Source organism: Embiotoca jacksoni, unplaced genomic scaffold, assembly GCF_022577435.1.
Source record: "Embiotoca jacksoni isolate LCO1_2020_lvr unplaced genomic scaffold, fEmbJac1.0.p SCAF_26, whole genome shotgun sequence".
Lineage (NCBI taxonomy): Eukaryota > Metazoa > Chordata > Actinopteri > Embiotocidae > Embiotoca > Embiotoca jacksoni.
In genome coordinates, this window is record NW_027185377.1 from 483,401 (window position 1) to 498,901 (window position 15,501).

Consider the following 15,501-nt stretch of genomic DNA (forward strand, 5'->3'; position numbering starts at 1 on the left):
TTACTTGCATCAGATTTTGGGACAAGTTTTGGAAAACAAAATCTTTAACACGGCCTCTTACGGTACGTTGACGTGCTGCCATGTTGGAGAAGCCTGTTGCCATGGCGACACAGTTCAGGTGGTTTGTGTTCTCTGGGTTTGAAAAGATGCAGCAACAGACAGGAAACTGAAACAAAGTGACAAAAGAGGGAAGAAGAAGAGCACAGACTAAATACAGCAGGGAGGGAAGGACAACGAGGGACAGATGAAACTAATCAGGGGGCGGGGCCAACGATCACAACCCCGCCAACGTCAAAGAAATCTGATGCGCCTTCTTCAGTCTTGGACGGTGAAGCTTAGCCTCTCTTGAAAGGTGAACGTCACTCAAAACAGCTGTGTTTCTGTGGTGGAAATCACTGCGTTGGCTCAGGAACACTCGGCTGTGAGCTGTGAGCGTGTTCAACATATGGTTCCTCAAAATCTGATGTTTTTCTGCTCAAGTGGTGACATCACGAACGTTCAGGTACCAGCGGTCACGAACGTGTGGAAGTCAGTGCTGATGTTGATCAAGAGACTGTGAATGCTTCCTCACGAAGGTCGTTGCTTCCTCTCTGTAGTTGTAATAATAATAATAATAATAATAACAACAACAACAACAACAACAAGTGTAGCTAATAGAAACACATAATAATAGCAGTAATTGTCGTAGCAGCCACGTTAACTTGATGGTGCATATTGATCGTAATGTAACCGGTCCCTCGCAGGATCTCTGTTCGTCAACGCCATCATCCATAAAAGCTTTGACGAGCGCCACGCCTACATCGGCAGGATGTTCGGCGCCGGGATTTACTTTGCCGAGAACTCGTTGAAGAGTAACCAGTATGTTCACGGGATCGGAGGAGGGACGGGCTGCCCGCCGCACAAAGACCGCTGCTGCTACGTCTGCCACAGGTACGTTTTTTAAACGCAACCCGGACGTCACCGTCTCTGGTCCTCGCAGGCACCTGCTGCTCTGCAGGGTGACGCTGGGAAAATCCTTCCTGCAGTTCAGCGCCATGAAGATGGCTCATTCCCCGCCGGGTCACCACTCCGTCACCGGCCTGGCCGAGTACGTCATCGACAGAGGAGAGCAGGTCAGGAAGTCCACACACATGAACGTGAACACAACATTACCTAACATTAACTTTCATTACCGTTTAACGTCTCGGTTACACAATCTGGACCCTCGGTCGTCTTAGCTTCAGTTTTCCTCTGTAGGGCGGTCGTCTCCTACCGACGGCAGGATGACGAGTCGTCGTTGTGTAAGTGGAGAGCGGCAGCTTGTGTTCATACAATCGGACGTGCAACGTCTGCTGCCGAAACCAATAGCTGCTCAGAAGTGGTGCTTCACAATCCGGCATGAATAGATGTCCACTCAAGCAATCAGCGGTGCTACGAGTGTGTGAAATTACATGCGGCTTTAGAGCTGATAGCTGGAGAGCAGCTGGACTGAAAAGATGAAGAGGAAGCGGGAACATTAAAGCGAAGCTTTTTCACCTAAACGTGTCATTATATCAAATTTCCTGTTTTTCCTGCGAGCGAGCTGACGGCGATGCAGCAGGCTCAAAACATTGCTTTGGTTTCAATTTGGTTCTCTGCTGAACAATATTCGACTACTACAAGCCCGCTGTGTAAATCATGGAAACTCATATTTAAAAGATATTGCAAATGTTGAAAATTTTGAAATTTTATTGTTTTATAAAAAATATCTTATTGTGAATCTGATGTCAGCAACACGTCTCTATAAAGTTGTTCCAGGATCATGTTCACCACTGAGCTGCATCACTTCTTTTAACAACACTCTGGAAACGTTGGGGAACTGAGGAGACCAGTTTCTGGAGTTTAGAAAGTGAAGTGTGGTCCCATTCTGGCCTGATAAAGGATTTCAGCTGCTCAACAGTTCAGGGTACCCCTGGTCGTATTGTTCGTTTTATGATGCTCCAAATGCTTTTAATGGGTTACAGGTCTGGACCCATTTCAATGGATTATTATGAACTGTTCCTGAGCCCATGCAGTGATTTCCACGACATAATTATGGCTGTTTTTAATGCAGTGCCACCTGAGGGCCCAAAGATTCTGTTTTTATTTACATTTTACACATTGTCCCAACTTATCTGAAGTCTGTCTCGATATTAAGATGTGAGGAGACTTTAATTTATAGAAATCTGCTTTATATATATGAATAGTTTGTGGACTGCTCTAGACAGAGCTTTTACATTTGCCCATAGTGTTTGTTATTACTGTCAGTGAACGCCCCTCTGCTGCCCACAGGCCTATCCAGAGTACCTGATCACCTACCAGATCATGAAGCCTGAGGCGTCTGCAGACGGATGATGAGGAAGACGATGAAGAAGGAGTCTGAGGAGGAAAACACAAAGAAATGTAGAAGAATCAGTCGAGGCTTTGCTTCGCTAACTGCATGCACAAGGAAAAACTTTATTTATAAAATGCATAAAATATGTGGGTTTGTAGCAGATGTTTTTGCTATTTTTTTTTCTATTGTTTGTTTTAAGCACTTTATTAACCATGGGTTGTGTCATGACGTGATGTGACTGTTGATTTCTTCCTTCTGTCACTAAAACAGTGGCAGAAATCGGGACAAACATCAGCTACCATGAAAACAAGTTAGACATGTGCTTAGTTTGGGTTTGTCTTTAGAGACAGCTCACCTGGACTTGATGTAGGATAACAAGCACAAATGCTAAACAGCAGGCAGATCCAAGAAAACCTGCAAGACAGTTAGACTTCATTAACATCCCTTAAACATGTACTTCAGCTGTGAGGGTTGAGTCATACGGTCTCCAAAAAAACTAGCAGCAGCTGACTCAGAACAGCAGTTTGTCCTCAGCCTGGTGGAGGTTGGTGGTCGAGAGGAGCTGCTCTGATATAGACACTCATCACACTCATTAAAGACACCATCAGAGGCCGAGCCTGTTTCCAGTGGACTAAGATTGTTTACTTACATAAAAGCAGTGAAAAATAAATCAAGTCTTCGTCCACATTTCTGAAAAAAGACCAATTAACTCTTGTTTCTATCAACTGCTAGTTTACAGAAGACTTGACAGTTGAATTGTTTTTTCCCAACTTTCCCACCAAAGGAAAACATTAAACTTAATATCTGATATTTAAACTTTTATTTAAAAGAAAGGTATTTATCACTAAGCGCTTTTCAGGTCGGAGGTCAGAAATTGTGTTGAGCTGAACTGATTGATGGACACTGAATGAGCACCAGGTGTAGTTAATGAGTGTGATCAGAGCAGCGCAGGTGGAGCAGCAGTATAAAAGGCCGGCAGCAGCTTCAGACCAGTCATAGCTCAAAGCTTCGACCTGCTGCGGGGGCCGACCTGCTGTGACTTAAACATGGTGCTTCAATTTGTTTTGAGGTGAGTAGCAATGTTTGGTTCCTCATGGTTTTTAGCTTGATGTTCTTGTAATAACTGGAACTTTCTATCTTAACAGGGTTTCTTGTAGTGATGGTGAGATGAAGCCTCATGAGGCATCGAACCACTTCAGCCAATTGGTTCGAGAAAGGGTTCATTACTCGAAGCTTCATGTGAACACGAAACCACCTGCTGGCCAAGTGTATAATGACAGGCAGCTGTATCTGAACCACATGTGATGCATTGAATGTTTGTGTCTGTTATGGCTGTTGGGAATGACTATGAATTACAAAAATGTATGACCAAATAATTTCTGTACATAAATTATCACATGTGCATAATAAAATATTTTTTGAATGTATTCTGTGTGTGTAAATTTTCCCAAAATGGTCGTATCATATGATATGGCAGGTTGTGTAATAATGTTTTTCTGTCACTTTAGGAAAATGGCATGGGCTTAAGCAGGCAGAGGACAGTGGAAGTGCTTGTGGAACTAGGAAGAGGGGACTGAATATGCTTGTGTAACTTGGACAATGATGTACAGGACAGGGGACATTTTATTCATTTTTATTCAGAAATAACAGTTTCTCAACAGTTTTTGGTTTTGTGGATGTCCACATGTCAGAAGTAAGACTAACAGCAGCCACCTTTTCCACTTTAGCCTTCTCCTTCTCCTTAGCTGACTCATACTTGGCCTCCACCATGGCCTTCAGAGCCTCAAGGAAAAAATACATAGTGCTGAACTGTGAGACACAATAAAGTACTCATTTGTTTCATGCATGCACCCATACATACCTGCCTTGTAGGGAGGACATAATTAGGATCCAGTTTGGACACAAACGCCCTGAATCCAACATCATCCACAATACTGAAGGGCTGTGTGTCCTTCACTATCATGGAGACGAGGGCTTCATCCAGCTCTTGTTTTCTGGTGGCTGGTTAAAAGAGAATAAATACAGAGTCTGTTACCTGTCTTTATTTGCACAATAAACAAAAGTGAACAGGGAAAAATTGTGATGGTGCATTTGTAATATTGTAATGACTTACCTTGGCTGGGTGAAGCTCCAGTTTCCTCCTTATTCTCATGCAAGGCACGGTAACGCCTCAGCATGGATGAGGTGTTGTTATTGTACCCCAACTCCTTGGAGCACAATAAACACCTCACCTTTGAATAAAATAAGAAACTGAAAAATACAGTTCTTGATAAGCAAACCTAATGTGTCTGAAATAGAGTTAGATTTAGCTTACCTTATTAGGAGTTATTAAATCAAAGTGTTCCCACACAGGGGAAATCCTCCTCTTCCTATCTGGCTCCATCTTATCACCTCCTTCTCTCCTCACTCTCCTACATCTCCAAACTATCTCTCTCTCTCTAAACTCTCCAAACTATATAAACGCTATCCAAACTATCTCTCTCTCTAAACTCTCCAAACTATCCAAACTCTTAACTGACCTCAACTCTCCACCAACAACCCACATTTTGAACGGAGCCTGAGGAGTTTATATTGCCGTCAAACCTCCCGGCAAAATCTGAACCACTTCCCGAAGCAGTCACGTGGTACAGCCGGGCAGCGAGGCTTCGGACGTCATCATTTTTGGCTCCTCCCCTAAATGAAGCAAGCCTCGACACACGCTTCGAGGACACGCCCCCTCCGTTACTCAACACACGCTTCGAAGCGTCGGCACACCTCGTAACATCACTAGTTTCTTGGATTTGCTTCTTGCTCTTTGGTACTGGATCTTGTTGCACTATAGTAAAAATGCATGAGTCTACAGACATTTCTTTGTACTTTGAGTCAACTGACTTAAAAACAACAACCTGAAGTCTAACTCTGATTACTGGTGCCTGACCAGCTCAATCTGGATATGCTGAACTCCCAACCCCTAAATGATTGTGGAAGTGTTGGTTTCTGTTGCTGCCAAAACTGAACATTGAATTTTATTCAGCTTCTTCTGCTAAATGACATTTTACTCCTTATTTCAATCAATTCCAAGTATAAATTTTTGTCTACTTTATCATGCATCTACAAGCTCCTAAATAACTCTTTTTAACCTAATGTCTCTGGATCCAGTTCAAACAGGTTCTCATGGAGCATCTACTGGAGGACTTGGTGCTGGCTCTCATCTTGTTGGTGTTGCTGGAACCTCAGTCTACGGTGGCGTTGAAAGTTCTGGCTTTGGCGCTACTGGGTCTGTTTCCTCTGGTGCTGCTGGAAGTTCTGGCTTTGCGTCTCATGCATTCCCAGTTATGGGATCCCGTTACAACACCTGGGTTGAAGGGCGTGCTCCTGGCTCAATGAACCTCAGGAGGTGGATGCGGCTTCGTCCCAACGCCAATCCCTGGGAGACGGCTGAGATGCAGCTGGGAATGGTTGCGCCTGAAGCTCGGGGATCTTCCTCCTACATCGTTCAGTCCAGCAATGGCTACCAGGGAGCAAGAGAAGCCCTTTCCAGCTCCAAATACTCCCAAGATACCTTGGACCACATCCCTGTCCTGCAGCAGGAGCAGGTGACCGGGGTTAAAGGAGGAGCCAAGAAGGGCTATTGAGGTGAAAAGCAACTTGATCTAAACTCTGGAATTTATAAATCTAAACTGTGCAGGTGACTGATGTGTTTCTTGTCTCCTGCAGGTGAAACTGATCAGCAGAACTTCAACTCTCCAAGAACCTTCATGTTCAATAAAATAACAAAAAACATCAAGTCTACTTGTGTCTTGTATTTAGGGCTTTCGTGCCAGTTCCTTTAACAGTTGCTTCTTGGAACTGAAACTCGAGCTTTGCTCTTTGGGTTTCTTTATCCTAAACTCCAGTAATTCAGCTGAACCAGCTGTTGAAAGGAAACTCCTGTAGTATGTGTCTGAACCATGTAAATTCAACTCGCTTTGTAGACTTGTTCCCCATTTCAACGACCGTTTCCCCCCCCCACCCTCCTCTATCCACGTACAAATGGTCCAACTCGCCTGCTTCATCTTCCTGTTTTAGATGGTTTTTGCATTTTGTAAAACTTTAATCCAAAAGGCTGTTCATTTTGCAGAAATGCAACATTTGTCTGCTGACATTCCTAAAATAAAAGCTCCACTGTGGTCCTCACTGGAACACGTGAACCCTGCTGGGTTACTGCGTGTTGATCCTGGTGAGGACGTCTTGACCTGTCGGCGTTGCCAGATTTGACACTAATAAGTCTGTGCTAATAAAAGCCATTTCTTAGGAAAGGGGTTCCTGCAGTTTAGATGTCTGTGCCTTGTTTCTGAAGGTTTTAAAGCATCCTTTGACCTTAAACATCAACTTCCTGTGTAATGGTGAAACATCAAACTTTGTTGCATCTCCATGGCGATGCCCTTTGACAAAAACACTCAGGCTTCTCAATATACCGTCAGCAATGGCTTAAAGATATTGCGACCCAATTTGAGGTTCATGTGATCAACCAATTTGAAGAAGCACATAAGTATGAAAAATGTTTCCTTTTGACAGTAGGTGGCGCTATGACTGAATATGACCATGCTGATGTTTTCAGGTTGAGACTTTTATCAAACACGTAAAGCAGTTTAGGGTGTGCTAGCGAGCCATTTGGCCACGCCCATGTTAGAAACCATGTAATTTTTCACCAGGACTGACGCGTGTCAAGTTTCATGAGTTTTTCAGTATTTTAAAGATGCCAAAAAAGCATCTCGTCAGGATGAGAAGAAAAAAATTTATTTCTTGCATTACAATAAAAATACAAACATACTTATTAGTCAGTGTTTGTTTCTCAAAGGGAGGCACAATAAGGCAGGTTGTCATGTTTGAATTATGAAATTATTATCCTTTCAATTTGGTGCTTCATATTTCCCCTCCATGTGTTTGCGTAAATTGTCGCCACAAACAACTTGAACATCTTAAAGAGAATAAACACTGTCTGCCCTTCCAGCCGATCCACTCTAGTGTCGTTTGGAAGACCTGTCTGCCCTTCCAGCTGATCCACTCTAGTGTCGTTTGGAAGACCTGTCCGCCCTTCCAGCCGATCCACTCTAGTGTCATGTGGAAGAGCGTCGTGCTGAGCTGAAGTGACTTCAGAGGAATGAAATGAGGCTGCGGCACAAACACGTCCTTCTTCTGCTGCCGGAGATGAAAGTGGAGCGAGTGTGTCAGAAGGGGCTCTTAAGGCCGGTCGCGTGTTTGTTGTCGGTTTCGCTCCCCTGACCTTTGACCTCCGACCCGGACTGATGATGCAGGCGGCGGCGTTTTGGAACAATGGCTTCAAACAGTGAGAGGCGGCGGTGTGACAGTCAGAAGACGACCTGTGACCTTGTATGATTTCATGGAGATTTTTATTCGACGTACAATCTGGTTTTCTGTGTTTTAACAAAGTCGACGAGAACCAAAAGAGACGATAAGAAACCGTTGAGGTGTCGAAGTTCAGGCACAAAACAGCCATCGGTCTACATCGACGACTCATATTCTCCACGTCCGCTCTGCAGGTGGACACAGAAAAGTAAACAACTGTGTGATAAAGGAATAACGGAGCAGCTACAACTCTGTTGTGGAAATCATTGCATGGGCTCAGGAATAATTCTGAAAACCATTATCTGCTCCTCTACAAGCAGACTTCGTTCAGACTTAGACCTTCAGATGAATCTGGTCCTGAGCTGCCTCGACCAGCTGCTGTGAACAAGGACGGACGTGAACAAGAAGATCTGGAAACCCTCAAAGCCCAAAACCACGTAGATGATGGACAGAAAGGTCCGAACAGTCAGAGAGCTGAGGACAGCGTGACGGTGTCTGTTTCCTCCGTCCTCCTCCGTCTGACAGGAGGCTGAATGTTCACCGGTTCTAACCCGATCCATCTGGATCCACAGAGTTGCTGTTCCACCTGCTCCACCTGCTCTCCCTGCTCCCCGTTTCACCTGCTCCACCTGCTCCACCTGTTCCACCTGGAATGAAATGCATTGAAATCAAACATGGAAAAATTTAATTTTGGAAATTGTTGATTTATTGTCAACAATAGCTGTTAGTTTGTTGAGTTTAGCTGTTGAATAACGAACAGATTGAACGTCCGTTTGATCCGCGGACTCTCCGACAGAAACGGCCTTCGGTCACCTGAAGAGGTAATTAGACCCCCAAACTAATGATGTAATTGTTATTAAGGATCCTCCTCATCTATCGGTGCCTTTAACATATGAAAGGTCGAAACACTCACATCAAACAACTCGGTTCAAAATGTCACTCGATCGCTGAATGAATTACTGAATGAATCAACGACAGGCCGTCGGCCTGCGGACGCAAAGATGTACGGAAATAACAATTAAAACCACAGCGATGAAATAAAATAACTAAATCAAGTTTGATTGAGTGTTTTTGTCTTTATTACAGCAGATTAAAGTCACCTCGTTTCACATCGTGGTTGAAACCGTTCATTTGGACGATTGAACCATCGCGGTACATTAGTCACGTTGACATCGTAAAAAGCGTCTGAATTATACGTGAGCGGTTTAATGGACGTACAGACGAATACATGGAGAACTTTACGTTACGTGTTCGATCGTGGCCGCCGAGGACTTGTTGTTTTTTAGTGTTTTTGGTTTGTTCGCACGAAAGTCAGGACGCTCCATGTTCGTGAGGGAAATATCTGGAGAACTTCTTCAAGCTTGGCCCAAACGTTCGCTCAGACTCAACGAGGAACTCGTTCAATTTTGGAGGGCAAAGGTCGCTGTGACCCTAAAAAAAACGTGTTGGTAGCTATAACTCAAGAATTCATGCGCGAATTAGGACACAATTTTACAGAAATGTTCAACAGGATGAAAAGATGAAGCGATGACATTTTATATTTACTTGTAAACTGGTTTTAGACTTGTTTTTTTTAACCCGTTTTCAGCTGTTTTGTAGTTCAGGATTGGTTTAGTGAACTGGTTTTTCAAGGCTGATAGTGGACTTTGTTTAAACTAGTTTAAACTGGTTTTTGATAAGTTGAGGAGGGTTTTTAACTTGGTAAGTTTATGACTTTTCTTAAACTGGTTTGGGCCTCGGTTCTGGACTGGTTTTGATCCGTGTTGGGCTACTTTTAGACTTTTGGACTGTCATTATTCAGCAGCATAGCTGAGGAGCAAAAGGGGAAATGTTCGTGAAGGTGATATCTGAAGAACACCTCGAGGGAACTCGATGAACTGATTCAAATTTGGTGTTTAAAGGTAAAAAAAAACACATGTATTTGCTGTTACTCAAGAATCCCTCATTAATTTTAACAAAATTTCACACGTATGCCTAACGAGGAGGTTCTGTCTTTGTTTTGAGACTTTTTTTTAAAATTTATTTTAAAAGAAAATTTCTTTAATCAGTAAAAATATTTGAACTGAGAATAAAAAAATTTGGATGACAAATTTAAAAATTCTCCTGAACAGTTTTGTTTGCTGCCACAAACACACATTATTATCCTGTGAGCCTTTTTAAAGGTTTTTCTTTTATTTAACTAAATAATAATTCACTTGAAACTTCTCTTGTTGTAACATGTCACTTTATGTCACGATTAAAACTTTTCTTGTATTTCTTCGTATAACATGAAACGTTTTTTTTGTAGTATTTCCAAACATTTCATGAAGGCAGAAATACAAATTGTTTTTCAAACAGACAGGAAGTATATGGTAAAAAGATGTTTGATAAAATTCAACTGACAGCAGGTCAGATGACATTATTAATTAGAAAGAGTTTGACAGTCGATCAGATGAATAAATATTTATTCTAAAGATCAGTCGAAGGCTGTTAGTGTTTCAAATGAATGTGAATGACACTTAAAAATCGGATGGTCCGACAAACGATAACCGGCTGCACGTATCCAACACATAATTTAGATTTAACGTCAGTATTTGAAGAAGGTTTAAGTCTGAGTCTGAACTCAGAAAACAGATTTTATATCTTGTTGGTATAAAAATCCATCAACTGAAAACAGAGGATGAGAACGACCAGCAGGAGGTCAAAGGTCAGCCACATCCCTGCTCCCGGTGCACTAAAGGGGCGGGGCCACAGCCGAACAAAAGATGTGATCGTCCTACAGGAGTTTACAGGTCCTGGATCTGACCCGGGATGACGTAACAGTCGGCGGGTCCGGAGGAGTTGAAGGGCATCATGTCCAGAGAAATCTCCGCCTCGCACTCGTACTGCAGGATGGCGGGCAGCAGCAGGTTCCGGTGGGTCCGGGATTCGTCGGACAGGACGGACTCCTTGTCGAAGTTCTGCTCCGGGTCTCCTCCCCCCGCGGTGTGACGCGGCGCCAGCGGCCTCTGCGCCATGCCGGCACCCGGCGCGGCGCACGCCTCCTTCTGCATGGTGGTGTCGTGGTGGTAGGACACCAGCTCGTTGCTGAAGTCCACCGTCTCCACCGCGGAGCTGGAGCAGTACTTGTTGCAGCCCAGGATGGTGGAGAAGGCCTTCCGGAAGTCGGCGTTGAAGGCGTAGATAACGGGGTTGAGGGAGGAGTTGGCCCAACCGAACCACACGAAGATGCTGAAGGTGGTGTCGCTGACGCACGGCGGCGCGCCCAGCTGGTCCGGGTCGCAGAACGGAACCACGCAGTTGAGGACGAAGAAAGGCAGCCAGCAGAAGACGAACACCCCCATGATGATGGACAACGTCTTCAACACCTTCGTCTCCCTTTTGAAGGACGTCTTCAGCGCGCTCTCGTCCTGCGTCGAGGCGCGGTGCCGCTGGTTTTGCGCACGAGGCCCCGCCGCCCTCTCCAGGGACGAGATCCGTCTGATCTGAGTTTGAGCGATGCGGAAGATGCGCGTGTACGTCCCCACCATGATCACCACCGGGATGTAGAAGCTGATGAGGGACGAGGAGATGGCGTAGGTCCGGTTCAGGCTGGCGTTGCAGTCCTCCGGGTCGTCCGCCGTCGAGTTGTCCGCGCGGTGCCAGTTGAGCTGCACGGGGATGAAGGAGATGAGGATGGAGAGCGTCCACGCGACGCCGATCATCAGGAAGGCAAAGCGGCGCGTCATCTTGCGCTCGTACCTGAAGGGGCTGGAGATGGCCCAGTAGCGGTCCATGCTGATGATGCACAGGTTGAGGATGGAGGCGGTGGAGCACATGATGTCGAAGGCCACCCACGTGTCGCAGAAGCGGCCGAAGAGCCAGACGCCGGCCACCTCGGACACCGCGCGCCACGGCATCACCAGCACCGCCACGAACAGGTCGGACACCGCCAGCGAGATGACGAAGGAGTTGGTGACTTTGGAGCGCAGATGGCGGAACTTGATGACGGCGGCGCAGACCAGAGTGTTGCCGAGCAGCGTGGACACGATCAGGACGCACAGGACGCAGCCGGTCAGCGCGCGGAGGCTCAGTCCTCCGCGCGGCCCGGGGCTGTCCGCTCCCGCTGTGACCACCCGGCTCTGGTCCCGGTGGTCCCGGTGGTGTATGTGGACCCGGTGCTGGGTCTGACTCTCATTGTGAAAACTCTCCATGGATACAGAGTCATGACACCGTTATCTGTCCTGCAGCTCCAAACTCTCCGACACGAAGAAGAACCCTCCTACAGGTCCAGAACCGAGCCGGACACTGAGACCTCCACCCACCCACCACTCAGACCAGGTGACTCCCCTCAGACGGACTGAAGCTGCACGAGACCCTCCGCGCTTTAACAGCCTGTTAAACTCTCCAACCTTTTACATATTCACATATTCAGAGGATCGTTTTAAATGCAGTCAGAAGATGAGGATTATATTTAAGAAGCATCACAACAGGAAACGTTTCTTTCTCTGGACTCTAAATGTCTGAATAATTATTAATGATTAATCGTGTTTACAGCAACAGGAGGAGAAAAGGCATCATTTCAAAAACTTGAAAACAAAACAAAAATATTCTCAGTCTGTCAGAAAAAAAAGTCCAGTAATTTGTTTTCAGTCCCAAATTTACTCCACATAAACTGACTGTTCATAAAATATTTATTCTCTTTGAAAATGTTGAGCTCATTTCTTGTCAAGTTTAATTCAATAACTTGATATTTATCCATAAACTGCAAGCTAGCCATTATTTTCATATCAAAATGTCTGATGTTGATTTTCTGTACAAGATTTTTCATAAAAAATATTGACAGAGGCTCATAATTGTTACCTGAAAAGTATTATATTAATGCAGACAAATGTCACTTACTACAGATTATAACATGGAAATATTTCTGCTGTTACGTTCATGTAAACTTCTCACACTTTTAACAGTTTTTAAATGATTGTTTAGTTTGTAATAAAAAACAAAAAGTCAGAAAACTGTGAGTCTAAAGAGTCAAACAGCTTCAACACAAAATAATTAAAAGAATTGAAAAGAAAAACATCATGTTCCCATTTGAGAAGCTCAAACCGTCAATTAATTGATTTATTGGCGGTTGAATCTGAAAAAAACCTCCATTATATTTTATGTTCTGTTTAATCACATCAATGAAGTGCAGAAAAATTAAACAGAAAATACTTTAAACTCAGCAGATAATATTAAAGGCAGCAGGGACAGTAAAGGAAAGCGAACTCTGCCCTCTAGTGGAGAGAAAATATAAAACACTAAAAAATACATTAGATTTAAAGAATATTGTAATAATTCAGAAACAACAGCCTTATTCTGACCTCTCCGATACAAACACGGATTATTATAACAATTTACCAATAACTTTACATCTGCATTTGATCTTATTTTAATTTTATGCATTTAATTTGTGTTTCTTATTTTTAAATGATATTTCAACATGATGTTGTCCTCCAGTCCTGATCAGAAGACTTCTCCCACCAGACAGCGACTGAAACCTGGTTTGTTGTCAGTAAAGTTGATGGATTATTTGGACTATTTCGACTCTGAACAAGTAAACACTCATATCAGGAACCCGTAAACACAAAACGCTTTAAAAACCCCAAAGCAGTCACGAAGCTATCATCTAATAAATCCAAGTTTACCAGCAGTTTCTAAGATCAAAGAATCATTCGTGCTCTCCCGACGGACCGGCAGCAAACGGGACGTTTCCGTTTCACCCGACGTCATCGAGCGTCGTTCAAAACTTCCGGGGTCTGTCGTCACGTGATTTATGAATATGTAATGCGAATGAAAAAAAAGAAGTTTAACTCCTAAAAATATGAAAGTAAAGTAAACAAGAAGCGGTTTCAGCTACAGTCTGTAGTTTTAGACTGCATTGAAAAGCATTTTTTTTTTTATTAATTTACATAATCGCGCTACATTGACTTCCGGTCTGAAGGAGTTTCATTCCGGAGGTTCCTTAATTCTCAGAAACGAAACTACGTTCAGGAGGAAAGTTTGATGGAAACTAAGTTTGTGAAGCAGAGTTGAAATCTAGCAATTTTAATTGAAGCAGATGAATCTTTGATTAGTGTAGGAAGTTGATAGTAGGTTTTTTTTGTGGTTGTATTTTTTCAGCCCTGCAACTTCAAACATGGTTGTTCAGTTTCCCTTCGTGAACTCAAACATTTCTACAAATCTGAAACATTTACATGAGACTGACAGGATTTAAATTCCAGGAGGAGCCGCCAGGTGGAGCCAGAGAGCAGCATTTTGTTGGTGACAAGAATTAAAGCCACTGAAAGAGTTTCAACCCCTCTTTAAACAGCCAACACTAAAACTTAATATTTCAATGTAGTTCAAAGTGACACGAGAACAAGTAGACTTGATTTTTTTGTTTGTTTGTTATTTTATTGAACATGAAGGTTCTTGGAGAGTTGAAGTTCTGCTGATCAGTTTCACCTGCAGGAGACAAAGAAACACATCAGTCACCTGCACAGTTTAGATTTATAAATTCCAGAGTTTAGATCAAGTTGCTTTTCACCTCAATAGCCCTTCTTGGCTCCTCCTTTAACCCCGGTCACCTGCTCCTGCTGCAGGACAGGGATGTGGTCCAAGGTATCTTGGGAGTATTTGGAGCTGGAAAGGGCTTCTCTTGCTCCCTGGTAGCCATTGCTGGACTGAACGATGTAGGAGGAAGATCCCCGAGCTTCAGGCGCAACCATTCCCAGCTGCATCTCAGCCTTCTCCCAGGGATTGGCCCAAGAAGAGGAAGGATGAAGCTGCATCCACCTCCTCATGAACCGGCCAGGAACTGATCCTGCAGACCACTGGTTGAAACTGTTTGTAGCAACTGTGTTTGGGTTATGACAAAAGCCAGTTGCTTCAGCAGCACCATAGGAACCAGATCCAGCAGCACCATAGGAACCAGATCCAGCAGCATCATAGGAACCAGATCCAGCAGCATCATAGGAACCAGATCCAGCAGCACCATAGGAACCAGATCCAGCAGCATCATAGGAACCAGATCCAGCAGCACCATAGGAACCAGATCCAGCAGCACCATAGGAACCAGATCCAGCAGCACCGTAGGAACCAGATCCAGAAGCACCGTAGGAACCAGATCCAGAAGCATCATCGGAACCAGATCCAGCAGCACCGTAGGAACCAGATCCAGCAGCATCATAGGAACCAGATCCAGCAGCATCGTAGGAACCAGATCCAGCAGCACCGTAGGAACCAGATCCAGCAGCACCGTAGGAACCAGATCCAGCAGCACCGTAGGAACCAGATCCAGCAGCATCGTAGGAACCAGATCCAGCAGCACCGTAGGAACCAGATCCAGCAGCACCGTAGGAACCAGATCCAGCAGCACCATAGGAACCAGATCCAGCAGCACCATAGGAACCAGATCCAGCAGCATCATCGGAACCAGATCCAGCAGCACCGTAGGAACCAGATCCAGCAGCACCGTAGGAACCAGATCCAGCAGCACCAAGCCCTCCAGTGGAGGCTCCATCAGAACCTGTTTGAACTGGATCCAGAGACAGATTTAAAAGGCAGGATGAATTGAAACCTGTGAACAGCTACGTAGTTTCACTTGGAATCGGTTTAAAGTACATTGAGAAAAACATCATCCAGCAGATGAAGTCGGTCAGTCAGGTCTGAAATAAACCTGAACATGTCTTACAGCAACAGAAGCTAAAAATCTACAACCTTCTTGCACATTGAACAAATTTAGAAGTCAACATACTTTAAAGCCAGTTGAGTAAAAGCACAGAAACATCTGCAGACTCACTTAGTTTTACTGCAGGGTAACAAGATCCAGCGCTGAAGAGCCAGAAGCAAATCCAGGAAAC

General features: G+C 44.4%; 1 protein-coding gene across 1 annotated transcript; it reads right to left on the reverse strand.

Moving 5' to 3' along the window:
• Positions 1 to 7,749: 7,749 nt before the first annotated feature.
• On the reverse strand, positions 7,750 to 11,894 carry LOC138204586 (D(5)-like dopamine receptor). The gene is made up of 2 exons (XM_069159918.1): positions 10,446 to 11,894; positions 7,750 to 8,307 (listed from the first exon to the last, which is right to left on the reverse strand). Exons 1-2 carry the CDS (start codon positions 11,830 to 11,832, stop codon positions 8,207 to 8,209), a joined length of 1,488 nt encoding a protein of 495 aa, XP_069016019.1. The 5' UTR covers positions 11,833 to 11,894; the 3' UTR covers positions 7,750 to 8,206.
• Between the last annotated feature and the right edge of the window lie 3,607 nt (positions 11,895 to 15,501).

Bases quoted from the DNA above. Each gene is read 5' to 3' on its own strand.
- LOC138204586 (XM_069159918.1), bottom strand. From the start codon at position 11,832: ATGGAGAGTTTTCACAATGAGAGTCAGACCCAGCACCGGGTCCACATA. The intron at 8,308-10,445 runs GTCAGATCCAGG...ATTTCATTCCAG, and splicing joins CGACTGTTACGTCATCCCGG to GTGGAACAGGTGGAGCAGGT.